Source organism: Myxocyprinus asiaticus, chromosome 28, assembly GCF_019703515.2.
Source record: "Myxocyprinus asiaticus isolate MX2 ecotype Aquarium Trade chromosome 28, UBuf_Myxa_2, whole genome shotgun sequence".
Classification (NCBI taxonomy): domain Eukaryota; kingdom Metazoa; phylum Chordata; class Actinopteri; order Cypriniformes; family Catostomidae; genus Myxocyprinus; species Myxocyprinus asiaticus.
In genome coordinates, this window is record NC_059371.1 from 44800059 (window position 1) to 44822558 (window position 22500).

The following is a 22500-nucleotide window of genomic DNA, read 5'->3' on the forward strand; positions in this document are numbered from 1 at the left end:
TACAATGCCACTCTTCATACCAGCCCACATAAAAATATTATCCATTCCGTATATGAGAATATTTTGCCAAAAACCGCATTATTCACGGCAATCTCCCATTCATTCCAATGGGGAGATCTGTAGAGCTTGTCAGAGCAAGTGACCACAACTAAGGGGGGCGGAGCTTAGCGAAGGGTCAATTCCAAATATGTTCTGCATTAAAACGCCATTGTCAACTCAACTACAAAGCGTTTTCCTTCAGGTTCCGTCAAAATAAAAGTTTCCGTCAAAATAAAGGCTTAAGGTTTTAACCAGACCGCATAGTAATAAAAACAGAAATATGATTTTATTAATAATTATTAATTATTTTAAATGTCATTTTATTTATTTATTAATAATTAATAATCAGTTTAGTAATAATGATATTATTATTAATAATAATTATAATAATTATTAGGGGCCAAGCATGTAAGAAAGTGCATAGGCACCTATTGTAATTGTTAGTGTTCTTTTTATTATTATTATTATTATTATTTTTCCGCTATTTAGTCTATGGCAGCCCATAGAACCATATGCGTGAAAGTTGTGAAATTTGGCACACAGATAGAGGACAGTGTGAACATTAACTGAAGTAAATTTGGAGTCTCTAACTCAAACCCTCTAGCGCCACCAACTGCCCAAAATTTCACACGTTTATGCTAATAACTTTTGAACCGTGAGTACTAGAATCAAAATTCGTTTTCCCTCTGATTCCTTGGCTTGAGATGACCCTATGCTGTCATTTTCCATCTTGAACATTTTTCCGGCATTTTGAATTTTTCGAAAAACGTACTTTTTCAAACTCCTAGACCGTTCGTCCGATTTGCACAAAATTGAATCAGATCATCTTCAAACCAGAGAATGCCAAATTGGACGTGAGGCTATATCTCCGCAACGCTTTAGCATATTCACACCAAACTTGGTGTGTGTTATGACAATCATGACCTGAGGGTACCTGCACAGTTTCGGCACGGCGCCACCTAGTAGTCACGAGATATGAAAAATGAATATTTTTGACCAGAGCACGCCAAATTGGATGTGAGGCTATATCTCCGCAACACGTTAGCGTATTCACACCAAACTTGGTGTGTGTTATGACAATCATGACCTGAGGGTACCTGCACAGTTTCGGCACAGCACCTCCTAGTGGTCACGAGATATGAAAAATGAATATTTTTGACCAGAGCATGCCAAATTGGACGTGAGGCTATATCTCTGCAACACGTTAGCGTATTCACACCAAACTCGGTGTGTGTTATGACAATCATGACCTGAGGGTTCCTGCACAGTTTCGGCACGGCGCCACCTAGTAGTCACGAGATATGAAAAATGAATATTTTTGACCAGAGCACGCCAAATTGGATGTGAGGCTATATCTCCGCAACACGTTAGCATATTCACATCAAACTTGGTGTGTGTTATGACAACCATGACCTGAGGGTACCTGCACAGTTTCGGCACAGCACCTCCTAGTGGTCACGAGATATGAAAAATGAATATTTTTGACCAGAGCATGCCAAATTGGACGTGAGGCTATATCTCTGCAACACGTTAGCGTATTCACACCAAACTCGGTGTGTGTTATGACAATCATGACCTGAGGGTTCCTGCACAGTTTCGGCACGGCGCCACCTAGTAGTCACGAGATATGAAAAATGAATATTTTTGACCAGAGCACGCCAAATTGGATGTGAGGCTATATCTCCGCAACACGTTAGCGTATTCACACCAATCTTGGTGTGTGTTATAACAATCATGACCTGAGGGTATCTGCACAGTTTCGGCACAGCGCCACCTAGTGGTCAGGAGATATGAAAAATGAATATTTTTGACCAGAGCACGCCAAATTGGACGTGAGGCTATATCTCTGCAACACATTAGCGTATTCACACCAAACTTGGTGTGTGTTATGACAATCATGACCTGAGGGTACCTGCACAGTTTCGGCACAGCGCCACCTAGTAGTCACGAGATATGAAAAATGAATATTTTTGACCAGAGCACGCCAAATTGGATGTGAGGCTATATCTCCGCAACACGTTAGCGTATTCACACCAATCTTGTTGTGTGTTATGACAATCATGACCTGAGGGTATCTGCACAGTTTCGGCACAGCGCCACCTAGTGGTCACGAGATATGAAAAATGAATATTTTTGACCAGAGCACGCCAAATTGGACGTGAGGCTATATCTCTGCAACACGTTAGCGTATTCACACCAAACTTGGTGTGTGTTATGACAATCATGACCTGAGGGTATCTGCACAGTTTCGGCACAGCGCCACCTAGTGGTCACGAGATATGAAAAATGAATATTTTTGACCAGAGCACGCCAAATTGGACGTGAGGCTATATCTCTGCAACACGTTAGCATATTCACACCAAACTTGGTGTGTGTTATGACAATCATGACCTGAGGGTATCTGCACAGTTTCGGCACAGCGCCACCTAGTGGTCACGAGATATGAAAAATGAATATTTTTGACCAGAGCACGCCAAATTGGACGTGAGGCTATATCTCTGCAACACGTTAGCGTATTCACACCAAACTTGGTGTGTGTTATGACAATCATGACCTGAGGGTATCTGCACAGTTTCGACACAGCGCCACCTAGTGGTCACGAGATATGAAAAACGAATATTTTTGACCAGAGCACGCCAAATTGGATGTGAGGCTATATCTCTGCAACACGTTAGCGTATTCACACCAAACTTGGTGTGTGTTATGACAATCATGACCTGAGGGTATCTGCACAGTTTCGACACAGCGCCACCTAGTGGTCACGAGATATGAAAAACGAATATTTTTGACCAGAGCACGCCAAATTGGATGTGAGGCTATATCTCCGCAACACGTCAGCGTATTCACACCAAACTTGGTGTGTGTTATGAAAACCATGACCTGAGGGTACCTGCACAGTTTCGACACAGCGCCACCTAGTGGTCACGAGATATGAAAAATGAATATTTTTGACCAGAGCACACCAAATTGGACGTGAGGCTATATCTCCGCAACACGTTAGCATATTCACATCAAACTTGGTGTGTGTTATGACAACCATGACCTGAGGGTACCTGCACAGTTTCGGCACAGCACCTCCTAGTGGTCACGAGATATGAAAAATGCATATTTTTGCTTATAACTTCTGAATGGTTTCACCTAAAATCACAAATCTGGTCTTGTTAGATTCTGTTCAGGATGCCGAGTCGAATGATACCAAATCTTTCTATGTCGGCCATTTTGGGTGTCGCCCATTTTGAATTTTGTTGTAAAATGCTTTATTTTTCAAACGCATTGACATATCGTTACGAAACGCGTTATGTGTCATTGGCACAATGCCCTGAAGGTACTCAAAATGTTTTGGAACAGTGCCACCTTCTGGTCCGGTTCTTTCTAAGAGGTCTCAAGTGTGAACCCCCTTTCTTGATCAGTATTTCTATGGCCAGTGGAGCATGTTTGCCCATTTCTTAATTTTGGTCACAAGGAAACACGTACTAGGTTTTCTTGAAAGGAATATTCCGGGTTCATTACAAGTGAAGCTCAATCGACAGCATTTGTGATATAATATTGATTACCACAAAAATGTATTTTGACTCGTCCCACCTTTTCTTTAAAAAAAGCACAAATGTGTGTTCCAGTGAGACACTTACAATGGAAGTCAATGGGGTCAATTTTCAGAGGTTTAAAGGCAGAAATGTGACGCTTATAATTTTATAAAAACACCTACATTAATTCTTCAGATAAAACGTGTATTATTTGAGCGGTAAAAATGTTTTAATTGTAATTTTTACGGTTATTTTAGGGTTTGTCGACATTACATCACCATGGCAATGAAGTTGTAAAATTGTTTATGTCTTGTGGCTATACAAGATATATAACGTTTACGGATTGGCCCCATTCACTTCCATTATAAGTGTCTCACTGGAACACAAATAAAAGGAGGTGTAAGTCAAAACTGATTTTAATTGCAATTAGATTTTTTGTCCAAATCGTTCAGCCCTAGCTTGTATTTTTGTATTTTGTAACAAATGTTTATTATTTGAGTTATGAAGTGTCTAAATTGACCTTTTGAGGTGGGACTACTGGGACTCTAGGCGGATGAACTTGTGATTATGTGTAAAAAACATTTTGATTTCCAAGATAACTAGACGCCACTGAATTAAACAGTGTGATGTTGCCTGCTAGACTTCTGTAAATATGGTTGGTTTGTTGAAGTTATTAGACATTTAGCTTCAACATAAGAACACATTTCTCTCTGTCTCCATCAGAAGGCGCACCACATCATTCTGGATCACACCATCTTCACACGCTGCGTCACAGTTCCCCATAAAAACCCCAAAAGATTTGATGGCATCTGTAAGAAAAAGAAGATGCTGTGTGCTGACTGCAGACACGACTGGGGCATCATCGTCTCCTACATCAACATACAGGTGACACACACGCAGATCGCAGAAACCTCACGTCTTTATTTGAAACGTCTTTAATCTCCAGCGAGAGTTAAACTGTGAGTGTGTCACTCCAACCAAATCAAATCTGACACGCTACCATGATCGTTCCAAGCAAATGAGCATGCTCTTCTTTTCAGGAATATTTCCAGAGTTTCATTCAAACTGTCATTCATAAATAAATCATATCAATCCTAAATAGCCAATTCAAACAGACATTCATTCATTCAATTTAATTTAATAAAATTGTACCGTTCAATATCAGTGTTTTATATATATAAACACTGATATTGAACGGTACAATTAGGTGAATCTCATGAAGAAATGACCAGGTCATATTGTCATGAAACATTTTTTAAAATAACTTAATATTTTGCATTCTTAAAACAAAGCCTGTGTATGGGCTGTCTTGAATTTTTGCATCGTGTGACATTATTTTCATGAGAATTAGGCACATTTCCCCACTGATTCTCATTACTGTAATATAAAATGTCATTCTCATCATTATAATACAGTAATGAAAACAGTCCAGTCCATACATAATGTTCTTTTTTTTATTTAACATGGTTATATATAACCATGATATATATGAAAAAACTGTCAAAGTCAAAACATATTAGGGCTGTCAATCGATTAACATTTTTAATCGAATTAATTGCATGATATGCCGATTAATTAATTGAATTAATAACAATTAATCGCATATATATTTGCTGAGAAAGCTCCTCAAATAACAATAATTCAATATATAATGATTCAATAATTATAAATAGTTACAATTTAAATACTTATAAATATAAATGATAATTTAGATCATTAAAATGCATAGAATTATTGTGTCAGACGAGTAAAGCATTGATTAGGCAATACAATAAGTGGCTTTAATAATGCAATATATTGTTTATTTATATATTATTGAACATAAGCCTATCATTGGTCCACAGCAATCCATTTTGCAATTGAATTCTTCAATCTGTTCAAGGTAGATTTATTATAAGGGCTTTTCTAAGAACACATCAATGTACACATGCGTCAGAAGGACACGTGTCACTTTGGTTGTGTCACGTCATAAACACAGTGTATTTTTTAGGTCGTTGTGTCAAGTTAAAAGTAGTCACGAAATTCCTGCATTGGGAACTGCCCTCTGTCATGAGCGTTTGTTCTCAGTACGGCTGTGCGTTGTCTATACAGCTGGAGTGTCACTTACTGCCCCCTACTGAAAACACGTGGTAGTTCAACCTTGATTTGCGCAGATTGTAATAATATTCCATTTTACGGCCTGAGACATGATTAAACCTTGTGCGTCAATTTAAAAAAGTTACTCAGAGGTCCTTAGAGGACAAAAATGTCCACGTCAAAAAACTGCCATAATGATATTATATATTAATATTATTTTCCACTTTCAGTGATTTTTTTATCCAACATCAGTCCTGATCATAACTACCAAATATTCATTCATTTTCAGGATTTTAACCCTTTAAATGCCAGTTTGTTTACATAATGCCACTGTTGTTTTTCACACACACACACACACACACACACACACACACACATGTTAGTGTAGCTATCATTATGAGGACTCTCCATAGACATAATTATTTTTATACTGTACAAACTATAGATTCTGTCCCCTAACCGTAACCCTACCCCTAAACCTAACCCTCACAAAAAACTTTCTGCATTTTTACATTTTCAATAAAACATCATTTAGTATGTTATTTCCCTTGTGAGGACCACCCAAAAGATCCTCACAACCAGAAATGTCCTCACAGAACAGGTTGATTCTCAATACATGGTCCTCACAAGTATAGCAAAACCTGTACACACACACACACACACACACACACACACACACATACACACACACTCTGACATCCATACCAACAAACAATTTTATCTGCATCATTTATTCAATTGTCCTGCAGTGCTCTATAATACAGCAAACAGAGAATAGGGGAAAAGCATGTATTTGCTCCATAGGCTAAACATGAGAAAAATGGCGCCATCTGGTGGAAAATATAAAAATGTAAATTCTGAAGCCAGGGCTCCGGAATGAAAGCATAATATCATATAATTCATGATTTTATGCTTTAATAGCACTGGGATCAAATATTGCAGTTTTAATGTGTTTCAATGGGGACATTTTTGTCCTGAAGGTCCTGAGTGTAACTATTTTGTGTATTATAGATGCATTATAGGAACTGAGGTAGAAATATCAAAATTACCCCAAAATACACACCTTTGTCTAAATGTATGCTGTTGGCATTAACACAGACAAAATGATCGAAAAAACAAAAATGGAAAAGATAAAAATGTCCCGAAGGTCACACAAGGGTTAATTGCATTAATTTTATGCATTATTTTTAATATAATTAATTGCACTGACTAAACTCCTTAAATCTACAGTACTAATATATATATATATATATATATATATACATTTTTGCAACACAATTAGGAGAATTTGGCAGGGAAATGTGCTTAGTTGTGAAAATAATGAAAATAATGTCACAATGACAAAAATCTTAATGGTCCTAAAGCAAAATATAATTTATAATCCTTTCTTTTGATTTTGAGACGAAATATGTCCCCCCATTATTCGCTCTGTCTTTATTCTGTTCATAACTGCAGGATCTGCCGGTGTTGAAGATCGAGAGTTTTGTGTTGAAGGATCTGATCACTCAACAGCAGGTGTTTTTCGGGAAGTGGCGTGAGGTGACGTTCGCCATACGAGAGTTTGACGTGACGGAGATCACGCCTGAAACATGGCCACTGAGAGAATGAGTTCAGTCAATAGATTATAATAATGCATCAAGATGAATCTTGTTTCTTTATTTGTTGTCAGTTGACTAATTACTTGATTAAATGTTTTCCAGGTCGCGTTTATTATTGTACACGTAGAACATGGACAGGACAGCTTTTCTTTTGTTAATATGAATTGATTAATGATTAATTAGACATGGCTAGTGTGAGATATTTGATTATGACTGTATTCACTGGAAACATAAATGAAATTTACACTGGAATTTTAAATAGTACAATTAAAATATTTTAAAAAATGAAATTATTTGACATGAACTGTTTTGTAAAATTCAATTCAAATCACACAAAGCCTGTCAACAGCATGTTGCGGGTCACATTTCACCCCAAAATGAAAAGAAGGAAAGAAGAAATTACGTTTTAAATCAAGCAAATGAAGCCTATGCTAATTTAAATGTAAAAAAAAAAAAGAATCCTTTTATTATAAAAATTATTTTAATGCAATGAGAATCACCATTGAGAATATGAATTATTACCTGGGTGTGTTTTTGTGGGTACCTTGAATGTTTTGCGAAAATAATCAGTTCATTTCTGATCCTCATGATAGATGATTTGCCCTATGAGGTGGGAAATACTTTAATTACAACAATTAATGGCAGGCTGTGATGTCATAAAGCACTATGTCAATGCCACGTGCGTTCTAGTCGAATGAATTAAGGACAGATTTTATAGAGAAAATGAAATGATAAACATCTCATTAGAGTTTTAGGTCAATAACGGGGCATGTTGTCACACTATGGACCCTATTTTAAGGGCGCTAAGTATAGGAGCAAGTGTGTTTGTCAAAATTGCAGGTGCAAAGTGCAATTTAATTTGGAGGTTCTTCTCCGGTTATTGCACCGTCTGCGTCCCATTATACAGTCCCATTATACTCTATCAAGAACCAGCGATATATAAACAAAAACAGCACATTCATAAGAAGTTGGTGGGGTAAATGCAATTAATTAGACGAATAGAAATATGGACTTTTTGTGCATGAATTGCATCTTTGTTGAATGTCAGGCCTATTTCTAGTGGCGCTCCTTTTATGCGCTTGGAAAAATATAATTCTCGTCAGGATTTGGATTTATGTTCTGTTAAGACTTTGAGCTGAAAACAGACGTGCTTCTGAAATGTCTAAGCGGAAAAGGTAACGTACAGAAATATAAAAACAAATATTGTTATTGATAAATTGTATACATTTCTGACAACCTGCCCTGATAAAATGTGACAACATGCCCCAACCTGACTTTCATGAAAAATACATTTGTCCTAAGAACACTTTTAAACCTGTTGGTATAAATCTGCCGTTGTAATCTAGTTGACTTTTCTTTTAATGTATGCTAGTGTGGTTTGATCATGTTCACATGTTTCACCGACAGCTACAACAAAAATATGAGTAATCACAAAACATTTTCTAAGAGGGTTTTGGGTTAGAAACAATCAGTCCAAATAAATAAATAATCAGTGTACAATCCATGTTTTTGTTGATCCATTGTTTAATTTTTTACATAAAATATTCCTGTATCAAAAACGTCCTAATGGTTATAAAAATAAAACCTAAAAATAACTATTAGAGAACGTTCTGTATAGGTTGTCTTTAGGTTGTTACAAAAAACATCCCTGCAACATTCTGGGAAGGTTAGTTTATGGTTATAAATAATAAAAAAATAAAAAATAACCATTAGAGAACGTTCTGTATAGGTTGTCTTAAGGTTGTTACAAAAAAACCTCCCTGCAACGTTACTATCAGAGAACGTTCTGTATAGGTTGTCTTTAGGTTGTTACAAAAAACCTCCCTGCAACGTTTCTATTAGAGAAAGTTCTGTATAGGTTGTCTTTAGGTTGTTACAAAAAACCTCCCTGCAACGTTACTATTAGAGAACGTTCTGTATAGGTTGTCTTTAAGTTGTTACAAAAAACCTCCCTGCAACGTTACTATTAGAGAACGTTCTGTATAGGTTGTCTTTAGGTTGTTACAAAAAACCTCCCTGCAACATTACCATTAGAGAATGTTCTATAAAGGTTGTATTTAGGTTGTTACAAAAACCTCCCTGCAACGTTCTGGGAAGGTTAGTTTATGGTTATAAAAAAAAAAACTAAAAATAACCATTAGAGAATGTTCTGAATAGGTTGTCTTTAGGTTGTTACAAAAAACCTCCCTGCAACATTACCATTAGTGAATGTTCTGTATAGGTTGTCTTAAGGTTGTTACAAAAAACCTACCTGCAACATTACCATTAGTGAACGTTCTGTATAGGTTGTCTTTAGGTTGTTACAAAAAACATCCCTGCAACATTCTGGGAAGGTTAGTTTATGGTTATAAAAAAAAACTAAAAATAACCATTAGAGAACGTTCTGTATAGGTTGTCTTTAGGTTGTTACAAAAAACCTACCTGCAACATTACCATTAGTGAACGTTCTGTATAGGTTGTCTTTAGGTTGTTACAAAAAAACCTACCTGCAATATTACTATTAGAGAATGTTCTGTATAGGTTGTCTTTAGGTTGTTACAATAAACCTCCCTGCAATGTTACCATTAGAGAATGTTCTGTATAGGTTGTCTTTAGGTTGTTACAAAAAACCTACCTGCAACATTACCATTAGTGAACGTTCTGTATAGGTTGTCTTTAGGTTGTTACAAAAAAACCTCCCTGCAACGTTACCATTAGTGAATGTTCTGTATAGGTTGTCTTTAGGTTGTTACAATAAACCTCCCTGCAATGTTACCATTAGAGAATGTTCTGTATAGGTTGTCTTTAGGTTGTTACAAAAACCTCCCTGCAACGTTCTGGGAAGGTTAGTTTATGGTTATAAAAAAAAAACTAAAAATAACCATTAGAGAACATTCTGTATAGGTTGTCTTTAGGTTGTTACAAAAAAACCTCCCTGCAACGTTACCATTAGTGAATGTTCTGTATAGGTTGTCTTTAGGTTGTTACAAAAACCTCCCTGCAATGTTACCATTAGTGAATGTTCTGTATAGGTTGTCTTTAGGTTGTTACAAAAAAACCTCCCTGCAACATTACCATTAGTGAATGTTCTGTATAGGTTGTCTTTAGGTTGTTACAAAAAAACCTCCCTGCAACGTTACCATTAGTGAATGTTCTGTATAGTTTGTCTTTAGGTTGTTACAAAAACCTCCCTGCAACGTTCTGGGAAGGTTAGTTTATGGTTATAAAAAAAAAACTAAAAATAACCATTAGAGAACATTCTGTATAGGTTGTCTTTAGGTTGTTACAAAAAAACCTCCCTGCAATGTTACCATTAGTGAATGTTCTGTATAGGTTGTCTTTAGGTTGTTACAATAAACCTCCCTGCAATGTTACCATTAGTGAATGTTCTGTATAGTTTGTCTTTAGGTTGTTACAAAAACCTCCCTGCAACGTTCTGGGAAGGTTAGTTTATGGTTATAAAAAAAAAACTAAAAATAACCATTAGAGAACGTTCTGTATAGGTTGTCTTTAGGTTGTTGCAATAAACCTCCCTGCAATGTTACCATTAGTGAATGTTCTGTATAGGTTGTCTTTAGGTTGTTGCAATAAACCTCCCTGCAATGTTAGCATTAGTGAATGTTCTGTATAGGTTGTCTTTAGGTTGTTACAAAAACCTCCCTGCAACATTACCATTAGTGAATGTTCTGTATAGGTTGTCTTTAGGTTGTTACAATAAACCTCCCTGCAATGTTACCATTAGAGAATGTTCTGTAAAGGTTGTCTTTAGGTTGTTACAAAAACCTCCCTGCAACGTTCTGGGAAGGTTAGTTTATGGTTATAAAAAAAAAAACTAAAAATAACCATTAGAGAACATTCTGTATAGGTTGTCTTTAGGTTGTTACAAAAAACCTCCCTGCAATGTTCTGGGAAGGTTAGTTTATGATTATAAAAATAAAACCTAAAAATAACCATTAGAGAACGTTCTGTATAGGTTGTCTTTAGGTTGTTACAAAAAAACCTCCCTGCAACGTTACCATTAGTGAATGTTCTGTATAGGTTGTCTTTAGGTTGTTACAATAAACCTCCCTGCAATGTTACCATTAGTGAATGTTCTGTATAGGTTGTCTTTAGGTTGTTACAAAAAACCTCCCTGCAACATTACCATTAGTGAATGTTCTGTATAGGTTCTCTTTAGGTTGTTACAAAAAACCTCCCTGCAATGTTCTGGGAAGGTTAGTTTATGGTTATAAAAAAAAACTAAAAATAACCATTAGAGAACGTTCTGTATAGGTTGTCTTTAGGTTGTTGCAATAAACCTCCCTGCAACATTACATTAGTGAATGTTCTGTATAGGTTGTCTTTAGGTTGTTACAAAAACCTCCCTGCAACATTACCATTAGTGAATGTTCTGTATAGGTTGTCTTTAGGTTGTTACAAAAAACCTCCCTGCAACATTCTGGGAAGGTTAGTTTATGGTTATAAAAATAACACCTAAATATAACCATTAGAGAACGTTCTGTATAGGTTGTCTTTAGGTTGTTACAAAAAAACCTACCTGCAATATTACTATTAGAGAACGTTCTGTATAGGTTGTCTTAAGGTTGTTACAAAAAACCTCCCTGCAACGTTCTGGGAAGGTTAGTTTATGGTTATAAAAAAAAAACCCTAAAAATAACCATTAGAAAACGTTCTGTATAGGTTGTCTTTAGGTTGTTACAAAAAACCTCCCTGCAATGTTCTGGGAAGGTTAGTTTATGATTATAAAAATAAAACCTAAAAATAACCATTAGAGAACATTCTGTATAGGTTGTCTTTAGGTTGTTACAAAAAAACCTACCTGCAATATTACTATTAGAGAACGTTCTGTATAGGTTGTCTTAAGGTTGTTACAAAAAACCTACCTGCAACATTACCATTAGTGAACGTTCTGTATAGGTTGTCTTTAGGTTGTTACAAAAACCTCCCTGCAACATTACCATTAGTGAATGTTCTGTATAGGTTGTCTTTAGGTTGTTACAAAAAACCTCCCTGCAACATTCTGGGAAGGTTAGTTTATGGTTCTAAAAATAAAACCTAAAAATAACCATTAGAGAACGTTCTGTATAGGTTGTCTTAAGGTTGTTACAAAAAACCTCCCTGCAACATTACCATTAGTGAATGTTCTGTATAGGTTCTCTTTCGGTTGTTACAAAAAACCTCCCTGCAACGTTCTGGGAAGGTTAGTTTTTGGTTACACAAAAAGAACCTACAGAGAACATTCCTAGAATGTTATTATTTTGTTCCCAAAACAATAACCAAACGGGAACCTAACATTATGCTAATATTAGGAGAACATTCTGTGTTTGCTGGGATTCTGATTTTGTAACTACTTTATATAGTCACATTATAATTTATCCCATTATATTTGAGTACTTCTGTTTTACAATAGGACTAGACAATATGTCTTTGTCCCTCACATACACATACAGGTTGTGTGTGATGTAAATCTGTGCGGGAGTGAAGGCATCTTTCAGCCCCTCCCTCATTCTAAAATTCATGTCATTGTAATTCATGTTGCCTAGCAACATGGGAGTCGTCATAGAGGCCCAACAATAAAGAGATGACATGTACAGTGATGTGCCGAGTGCTTTAACACCGAGATATGCCTCCGCCATCTTTTCCCGCTCATCTGTACTCAGAAGGATCAGAATTAGAAACGCCATTAAAAGCCTCTCCGGGTGACATCTTATCACGTCGTGCACCCGCATACACATTATCTAGCTTAAATCGAGCCTCTTGTCGACTCCTGTGCTGACCATCACACGTTTAACAAAACCTTATTACAGGTGAATAAATACATGACGGAGTGTGTTCGGTTTTGCACAAATAAAGGAGACGCACAGAGAGTCACAGTTCAAAAAGCATCACATTTAATCAACGAGCCATCTTAAGAGTCTCTTACTCATCAAGACAGTGAGGTGTCACAACAGCAATAAACAAAGTCATTTTTTTCAAGTCTTTAGTTAAAAACGAAACACTTTTCTACCCATGCAACAGAAAGGTGGTCTACAGGAATAGTGCTGTCGTCATTTACTCAAACCCTTTTGACTTTCTTTCTTCTACGCATCCACAGAAGAAATAAAATCATACGAGTTTAGAATGACATGAGGGTGAGTGATGTTCATCTATTCCTTTAAGCTTGGATGGGGTCCTGATGTGACTGGAGTCGAGTCTCTGGTTCTGTAAGTGCATTAGCATATGGTGTTGGGGTGAGGTGTGGTCAGTCCAAGACCTGGAGACCAGAGACTTGTCCTTTTATGTCGCTCCAGCGGGACGGGTTGCACCTGATGCCCCCAGGGCTAAAGGGGAGTCCTGAGGGGGAGGGGTAGAAAGTGAGAGGGGGGTTTTGAGTCCCTGACTGCAGTATGATCAGACCTCGGGGTAGATTGTAGTGTTATGACCTGCAGTCCGTTTGAGTTATTGTTCAGTTTCATCATGTGGTTTTGTGGAGAGCTTTTCAGAAGAACCAGCGGAAGGTGTCGGCAGCTCCTGCTGATGGCGCTCTCTGCAGGGAAGACATTTTTTTTTGGCAGTTTAGCTCAATATAATGCAAAGGCCATCTTCTGCAGGTAATAACAGAATTGATTTTGTTAGACAGCATTGGTATGTGTGGTATAGCTATATACAGTATGTGCAATGCCTCCACAATCACATTTCCATAAAGTACTAACATTGAGACCATTAGGGCTGTCAAAAGGGCTGAGAAACTAAATAAAAAAATGTTACTTAAATATTACCATAATTCGAATGATCTTTACATTTTAAAGACATTATTTCAGATTAGGGGGACCTAAAAAAGCTACAAGACATCCGTGATCACCAGATTTTTAAATCGAAGTCTCCTAAGACCACAAGAGGGTGCAACGAATATGTTCAAACCAAACAGGATGCTAGATGGAGTGCAAGAGAGCATGGGGTATCTCGAGCACGGCAGTTTCTAGGTAAAGGCAAACTAGGAGTTCGCCTAGGGCACCAACTACTAAGGGGGCGCCAAAGAGGAGGCCGCCGTCACGCACCCCAAACACCCCCATCAACCCCCCCCCCACAACAGAGGCGCCAAAAGAAATCTCGCCTAGGGCACCAGAATGGTCTGAAATGGCCCTGATATTGAGACAGGCTTTGCCAAATTTAACTCCTTTCAACTTGACAGTGTTTTAAAACTCATGGCACAGAGGCCGTTTAGAACGACCACGTTCTTGCCCTAAAAAGCTAGACTAGTCTAAAAACACACCACTCTTGCACAAGACGCTGAAAAAAACGCTGGATGCGGCACATCGTTCAAAGACATCCGTCACAAAAATGGTTCTGTGTGAATGCAGTTTTTGCATTTGAATGTGCATTTTTTATTAAATTCGACGAATTTTCTAATTCCAAACCATTCACTCACTGTCTGCTGCATACTGAACACAAAAATGGCAACAGGTTTTGAAAATTACTAGTTCTACTCTGGTTGGCTAGCTTTACGCAACTCCTGAAATTCAGCATGCACACATTGAATATCAGTCCACTGGGAAACAAAGTCGTGCGTACAACTTCACAAACTGCTACAATGAGCACTTCTGAGGAAGATCTAGCCATTGGATTCGACAAAACGTGCGAAATTCGTGGGATCAAATCTTTGGGAGTTTTGTTTGAAGCACTTAGTTGCAAGTAAGCGATATATACAAGAATAGAGCTGCATACTCCGTTGAGCTATGTTTATGAAATAGTCAGTACCTAATGCTTTTGGACAAACCGGAATTTTGACCACTAAAGGCTAGGGTATACTTCCTTTTTCCATGTGCCATTCTGTCAAGTGCATGTTCATGCACTTAAGATTTTAAAGTATACTCCTTTGACGTGTACAATGTATGTGCCCTACAACTACTCTGCGATACTCTTTTAGCACTGTCAACATCAGGCGCATGCGCCGACAGCGTGCAAAGACGTAGACTGTCCGAGTGTCTAGAAAATTGGGCTGCACTTGGACAGTCACGCAGCGGCACACGGAAAACTGAAGTATAATTTGGCCTAAAGTCTAAACACACTTTGTACAAATTTCTTCAGTGCCATTATTTGAATTAGCTAGCACTTTGTTGCATGTAGGTTTATTATTATCACTGATGTTTAGATTTACTTGCCCTTAAATGGCACCTAAAAACAACGCAAACTGTGGCCAGTCGTTTTACATAACAGTCAGTATATCAGAATATATCATGTGGACTAGACTTTATGCTGATTAGCAAGACTAGATCTGATGGTATTGGTCTGGGTTTTGATGATCTTATCTGATTTGAGCACACTGAGTTAGTGGAATGTTAATAAAGATTTCTTTGTATGATTACAGAGAACTTACAACATGTTGCCTCATCTTTCAGCACTGAGTACTCCCCGTGTGTGTATGAGACAGAGATAAAGTGTGTGTTTGAGTGTAAGGGCATTTTCCCAGCACCAGAGGGCTTTGGTTAATGGTCAAACCTTCAGCTAACACACACACACACACACACACACACACACACTCGCATTAATGCACAATGGTTAATTATGGCTGCCAGTGCCAAGGCTGGGCTCCAATCCAAACCCCCAGTCGCATCACTCCTAATTAAACAGCCCACTTCAATAGACCTCCCAGCATGTGTGTGTGTGTGTGTGTGTGTGTTTGCGTGTTTGTGCAGCCTACCTCCATCGAGCTGCCTGGCTTTTTCTTGAGTTCCTCGCACTTCCTGAACTTGCAGATCTGATGTCCCGTCTTTCTGTTTCGACAGGAGCTGCAGACGCCGCAGTTAATGAGCCTCCTGCAGGGGGCACACACGCCGCACCGCTTCCGTTTGCGCTTGGCCGCCCCGCCACCATTGCTGCAGCTGCCGTTAGCATTTCCGTTAAGACCAGCGGGCGAGCCGGAGCAGGATGAGCCGCTGTGCTGGCAGTCCGCCGCCACGTTAGCGATCTGAAACGCACTGTCTGACATCGTGACCCCCGATGACCCCGCACCAGAGTGAAGTGTCGTCATGACGATGACCCCAGGTGGCAGTGACAGACCCCCCAGTGGTGGCATCCCTCCGAATGTTCCACCGCGGTCTGCCTCTCCGGCACCACCAGGCGGCACGGACGGCGGGCACTTCAGCCGGTTCATGCACTCCGCCCCCGTTACAGGCAAACCGCGACATTGCTCCGCTGTCAACGGGGACAGAAAGTTGTCAGCACCCATTGAGAGGGCGGAGTCTTGTGGAATGTGTTTGGCAGACATGTGCACATTCACTGGCTCCGCTCTCGACATGCCAGTCCGATGTGAGTGAGGTCCGTTAACCGCGGTAGGCTTTCGCCCCCAAAGCATGGCGTTGTCACAGGGCCAGGTTGGCATAGCCGACAGGCGGGCGGAGGGAAATAGGGGCGTGGCGATGCGAGCGATTTTGGCCGTCTGGGGAAAGGGGGCGGCGGCAGCAGCTGCGGCAGCCGTGCTGTTCTTATAGAATGTAGCAAAAGAGCGATACCGCTCCATCTGCGCACTGTAGTCCAACACAGGGTTCACGCAAGAGTCGATCTGCAAGGGAAAGTCCCGCCCAGGGGCGTGGTTGTAGTTGTGGGTGTGGCCGTGGGCATGGCCATGAGCATGTGGGGTCTCCATGCACACACTACTGCTCATGTTCGCCATCAGAGCAAAACAAACCGTCACTAACACCCAACCATCCACAACAGTGGTCCTGTGAACAAAAGAGGGTGAACAGAGATGTTAAACTAGAATTTTAGAATTAAGAAAACCTCACGCTTTTGTTCTATACCATTCTATCGCACTACTCAAATTGGATTTATTGCAATATTTATTCACAGACAATACAGAATATTTTGTCAATTGCTAATATAGTTTCTATAATAAGCTCTATAATTTTATAGGATCCAGTAAGAATCAATTAAGAGCCTACTGGATAACATACAATTCTAGAAAACTAAACTGAAAAAAAAAAAAAAAATGCATCTACTAGGATTCTTAGCTATTCGTAACCGCCCCTATGAAGATTTTTTAATAATAATAGAAATTGCAGTAACAATACCAAACACATCTTGGACAATGCGTTGACTAGGAAATTTTAATTTCCTTTTTAGTTACGTTAACAATATGGATATTTATTAAAGACACATTTTTTGGAGCAGTAAGTAAGTGTGCGAGTTTTTTTTTATAGCACTTTTGACTTTACGAAATTTGTGTGCGTGTGCTTTTATGAACGTTAAATTTAGTAAAATATATCTTAAATTAGGGCTGACAAAAATCATAATGGTTGATTATTTCCCTTGATATGGTAACTGCAATTAATTTCAATTAATAGAATTTACATTAAAATACTTATAGCCCTATAAGTTCAGTATTTAGTATTAAATATTTAGTAAAACAAAAGAGTAAAATATATTTTCATTACAATAGCCTTTGCAAATATAATGCATGTTTTTGTGCATATGCATGACAATAATAACATAGTATTATGTCTAACACCAGCAGCCGTGTTTTTAATTTTTGTTGTTTTAATTACAGGAACAACATCAGTAGCGATAATAAGCCCTGGAAAGCTAAGTTACCGCGTTCAAAATGAGTGTTTGTGTGTTTATGTGCGCTTGAAAGAGAGAGAGAGAAACGTGCCTCCCGTGAACACCCCCCACCACCGTCGCCTCGAGCATCAATTACGGTAATTACTCTCCGCCTGCTGCGGCAGCGACAAGCGGATCAGGGGTCATTAAGGGCGTAAGACCGCTGGACACTACGGTGCAATTAACGGAGACGGGGGGGAGGACGGAAAATGGACGAGTTTTACCTTTAGACTCGCGACGCTTCACGATCCTTTAACGGAGAGCATCACCGCGCGCTGATGCCGCCTCAATAATCCACATTACAAGACAAAAACACGCGCCCAAAGACAACTAGACGCGTCCGTTTAAACGATCACCGTGAGCAGCTGCAGCGCTAAATACCGAGACTAACGGGAATAATAAATAATATTGACGCCGCCAACGACGCACCGTCCTCAGGGGCGGGTATGGGTGACGGAAGGGTAGACGGCTCCTCCCGGTGTGTGTGTGTGTGTGTGTGTGTGTGTGTCACGCTGCGTGTGGCTGACGGGGGTGTGAGGTGAAGAAGCGCGCCGTTGCGGACACCTCCTGATCATCTGCGGGGAATTATTGTGGAAGCGCGGGAGGCGCGAGGGTGCTGACATACGGGGTCTCTGAGGGTAATGCGTGTCAACTCCTCTCGCGCCCCTGGTTTTTTTTCCCGCCGATGCCTGAATGACGGTTATTACTCTCGCGCTTCGCGCCGCGGCTCGTGTGAGGGCTTTTTGGGGAGAATTTTGCGTTTCATTACGGTTCATTTGCGGCTCGTTACAGTAATTACCCGCTGCACCGGAAGGCTTATTAAAATAGAACGGGACCGAGGCGAGAAGGCGTTTCCCCCCAGTGGAGCAGATACTGGCTGTTTGGGAATTGCTTGTGTGTGTGTGTGTGTGTGTGTGTGTGTGTGTGTGTGTGTGAGAGAGAGAGAGAGAGAGAGAGAGAGAGAGAGAGAGAGAGAGAGAGAGACACGTTCTGTTGAGCAGCAGCAAGAAGACGAGCTCCTGATTTTTTTTATTTTATTTTTTTTATGTTGTTTTAAAATAAGCCAGACATTCAGTTTTGACAAATTCAAGAATATAAGACTTCCTACAACTATAGTACCTACAAGAGGAGTTTAATTAATCAAGAAAAATCAGCAGAAGACGACTAGCTGACAGCAGCCCAAAAGGTCATACATCTGCCACAGAGAGAAGAGGGAAGAACTCTCAAATTGAGTACAGATATACTATATAAGATCTGCAATCAACTACCTTTGTTTTGGGGAAAGGTTTGCCCAAAAACTGTTCTTTGGACAAATTAAGCTACAGTATAAGAGCTAACTCCAGTGGATATCTGCATATTCATAAAACAACAACAACAAACTGCCAGCAACTGTCAGAATATTTGAACAATGACAGAATCAGTCCCCATAACATACCCATATAAAGCTACCAATGAGATCTTAAAGAAAAGCTCCTCAAGGACAGACCAGAAACACTACCCAGACTTATATAAGAACGGAGAGGTCAGTAACATCATATTTTATACAGAAGACCCAGAAGCCTGGCACTCAGCGATTTAGACATCATTACCCCACAGTAATCAGAAAGGGCATCAGTAACGGATGGAAACTGCAGATCAAAGAAGAGGATGATTGAGATTCAGATGTCATGATAACAGCTAACCTGTACAAAAATGGGACTGTAATGATTCAGGGAAATCTGAAACTATTTGAAAAGGACTTCCTCCAAATTAAAGGAAAAGCTCAACTGAACAAGATCAGCCCTAATACACTAAAGCAGGCAGAAGACACCTCCACCTCCACCTCCACCCATCAATCCACAATTGAGCAGTCCAGAGATGACAGTGAAGAGATCTCCCTACCACACAACATCATCAGTGACATGAAAGAGAAGTTCAGAGAGATGGAGCTGGAACTGGTGCAGCTGAGAGAGGAGGTGCATGGAGTAGCACAGGAGACTGATCAAACAGGAAAAGAAGAGGATTGCAGGAAAGAAATAGCAATGCTAAAAGAAGAAATTCAGGAACTGAAAAACCAGAGAGAGGAGTACAACAAACAACTGTATGTAATGAAGGAAGAAATGAGAGAATTGAGAGAGGACAGAGAGTCCTACAGAAAACAACTGCCAGCTCTGGAGAAGCAGCTAACACAGAGAGGAGAACAGCAAAGCTTAGAGGAGACTCCTCATCCAACTACCACAGCCATCAACCCCAACAGCCCTCCTCCATCTGACTCCAGTCAAACGCAGCCTCAGATCGTACTCCTCATGGACTCGAATGGCAAGTTTGTCGATGAAAAGAAACTTTCTTCTTTGATGAGAAGAAATGTCAAGAAAATATGGTGCCCAAACATACAGAAGGCCTGAAGCTCTTGTGTGAAGAGCAGTTGGGGTCCCCCAGCCACATTATCATCCACACCGGCACCAATGACCTCAGAGCTCAGCAACAGAGAGTAGCTACAGCTCTTATTAATGTAACAGAGAAGGCATCCTCCAACTTCCCCAACTCACCCTGCTACTGCGCTCCGATTTCCGACATCATCAGGCATATAAATGCAAGAGTGTCTAGAGACTATGCCCCAAAGCCCAATGTACACCTGGCTCAGCACCCCACTCTGAATCTCAGCAGCCTTTAAGACCATATCCATCTCCATAGAAAGGCAGTCCCCATCTTTGCTAAGACCCTGAAGGACATCACACTGCACCGCAGCTCCAGCGCACCGCAGCGATCTCATAGACACCCCATAGGGTCACCCTTCAAATCACCGCCCCCTCCACCACTTCAACTCTGAGCGGAGAAACCCCATGACAAGCTCTATATTTCCCCCTGGAAAACATCGCATGACCAGGCCTGCAGCCCCCTTGCCTTCTCATTCACATGAACATCAGCAGGAGCAACACCCAGGCAGCCGGAGCTATGCTGAAGCAGCCAGCAGATCACTGATCCACTCCAGTACTAGCACAGTCGACAGCCAGCCGGCCTCATCTCCATCCAGAGACCTCAGAAACATCCAGCACATGCTGACTCTGTTGTGCTCTCACCTCATGGGTTAGTGAAAATCGTAAAATTTTACATTTGGTTAAAAATCCAAAAAGATATTGTCTCCACAGACCGTCACATATTCTTGTGTGCTACATATTTACCCCCGGCTGAATCTCCCTATTACAATGAAGTAACCTTTTCCATCCTGCAAGATGAGATCTGCCATTTCCAGACAAAAGGAAATGTGTTAATGTGTGGCAATTTAAATGCCAGAACTGGAAATGAACCAGACTTTGTCAACACAGAGGAAGACAAATAAATTACAAACACAAGCCACCCTCTGCCCTCACACCACCTCAGAAATAATTATGACAAATTCACAAACAAAAGTGGGAAAAGCCCTCTAGAGCTCTGTCAATCGCTGGGCCTGTATATAGTGAACGGTCGCATACGGGGAGACTCTTTTGGCTGTTATACCTTTAATTCTTGTCTGGGTAACAGTATTGTAGATTATTTCATTACAGACATTGACCCAGTGCATCTCAGAGCATTCACAGTCAGTCCTCAAACACCTCTGTCAGACCACTGTAAAATTACACTATATCTAAAACGAACTCAAACCAACGAATCACACAGACAGCCCTCTCATTTACTAAGGCAGCAACAATTCTACAAGTGGACAAAAAACAGCAAAGAAAATTATCAAAGTGCAATAGAAAGTCAAACTGTAAATGTATTATTGGACAAATTTATAATGAACACATATCCACAAAATAAAGTAGGCATAAATCTGGCAATAAGACAACTTGACTTTGAGAAGGCTTTTGATTCAATCTGGCACGAAGGACTCTTCCTAAAACTACTGGAAAATGGGATTGGAGAGAAAACATTTGATTTACAGTTTTTTTCAACTGCTTACACACAAAATCCTTACTTGTCACACAATTTCTGAAACCTGACACTCAAACACCAGAACTACACACCAACTCTGTAAAACCATACACTAATTCTCGGCCTTCGACTCAGTTTTCAATTTCATGAAACACTTTTTGCAAAACACAACACACAATTCTCTATGTAACACACAAAAATCTAACAGGAAGTATCTTGATTTCCTTTTTCAAACACAACCAATCAAAATGCCACACTAATTCATCAGTGCCTCACACTAACTCCTCACATGTGCAAACACTCATTGCTTTACTTAACACCAACCAATCATGGCTTTAGAATAGGCCAAAGGTCAAGTTATAGGTTTTGAACAATGGATGCAAACAATGTAGACAGAGTAAGGGGAGTTGGAGGGAGAGTCAGAGGACGAGGCAGAGTTCGAATTAGAGGAGGGGGAGTTCAAAGAGGAGCAAGAGAAGGAGTTGGAAGGGGAGCAAGGGGAGGAAGAGGAAGAGTCGGACAGGGAAGAGGAGGAGGACAAAGACCAGGAACAAGAAGAGTTGTCTCTGATGAGATTAGGGCTACTGTCATTGATCACGTGATCAACTACGGTTTAAAAATGAGAGAGGCTGGACAGAGAGTCCACTGCATGATTGGTCACAGTCTGGTGAGTTATCATACTGTACAACAGTACAGCTGACTGTAAGAAGACATTCTGACTATATTGTATAAAACAGTATATATTATGTTACAGGTTATGGCACACACTCACACTGTTCTTGAATCTTCTACAGAGTGAAAAGGTGAAGGTTTCA

The 22500-nt window shown here is 39.8% G+C and overlaps 3 protein-coding genes across 5 annotated transcripts in view; 2 read left to right on the forward strand and 1 right to left on the reverse strand.

Annotated features, from left to right (window-relative positions):
- LOC127419350 (antiviral innate immune response receptor RIG-I-like) overlaps positions 1–7527 on the forward strand; it is a 26783-nt gene extending 19256 nt beyond the window's left edge. Inside the window, exons 18-19 of the mRNA XM_051660707.1 lie at positions 4287–4448; positions 7095–7527. Coding sequence (XP_051516667.1) covers positions 4287–4448; positions 7095–7247 — 315 coding nt within the window. The 3' untranslated portion in view covers positions 7248–7527. The remainder of the gene's footprint in view (positions 1–4286; positions 4449–7094) is intronic.
- A 5557-nt stretch (positions 7528–13084) lies between these two features.
- LOC127419197 (CXXC-type zinc finger protein 4-like) lies at positions 13085–18641 on the reverse strand. The gene is made up of 3 exons (XM_051660399.1): positions 18019–18641; positions 15897–16917; positions 13085–13742 (listed from the first exon to the last, which is right to left on the reverse strand). Exons 2-3 carry the CDS (start codon positions 16866–16868, stop codon positions 13695–13697), a joined length of 1020 nt encoding a protein of 339 aa, XP_051516359.1. The 5' UTR covers positions 16869–16917; positions 18019–18641; the 3' UTR covers positions 13085–13694.
- Positions 18642–19296: 655 nt separating this feature from the next.
- Positions 19297–22500, forward strand: part of LOC127419270 (uncharacterized protein PF3D7_1120000-like) — a 4646-nt gene continuing 1442 nt past the window's right edge. For 2 of the 3 annotated variants that reach the window (XM_051660542.1, XM_051660544.1), the window contains exons 1-2: positions 19297–20860; positions 22480–22500. The exon at positions 22480–22500 is cut by the window's right edge and continues 262 nt beyond it. Coding sequence is in view for 1 of the 3 variants with exons in the window: in XM_051660544.1 (XP_051516504.1) it covers positions 19462–20178 (717 nt within the window). In the remaining 2 variants the exon portion in view is untranslated. Of the gene's footprint in view, positions 20861–22372 lie in introns of those variants that run through there. The other variant, XM_051660543.1, reaches the window with a different exon arrangement.

Coding starts and splice junctions, on each gene's coding strand:
- LOC127419197 (XM_051660399.1), bottom strand. CDS start 16,868: ATGGCGAACATGAGCAGTAGTGTGTGCATGGAGACCCCACATGCTCAT. Junction 13,743..15,896: donor AGCCAGGCAGCTCGATGGAG/GTAGGCTGCACA, acceptor TCTTCCCTGCAG/AGAGCGCCATCAGCAGGAGC.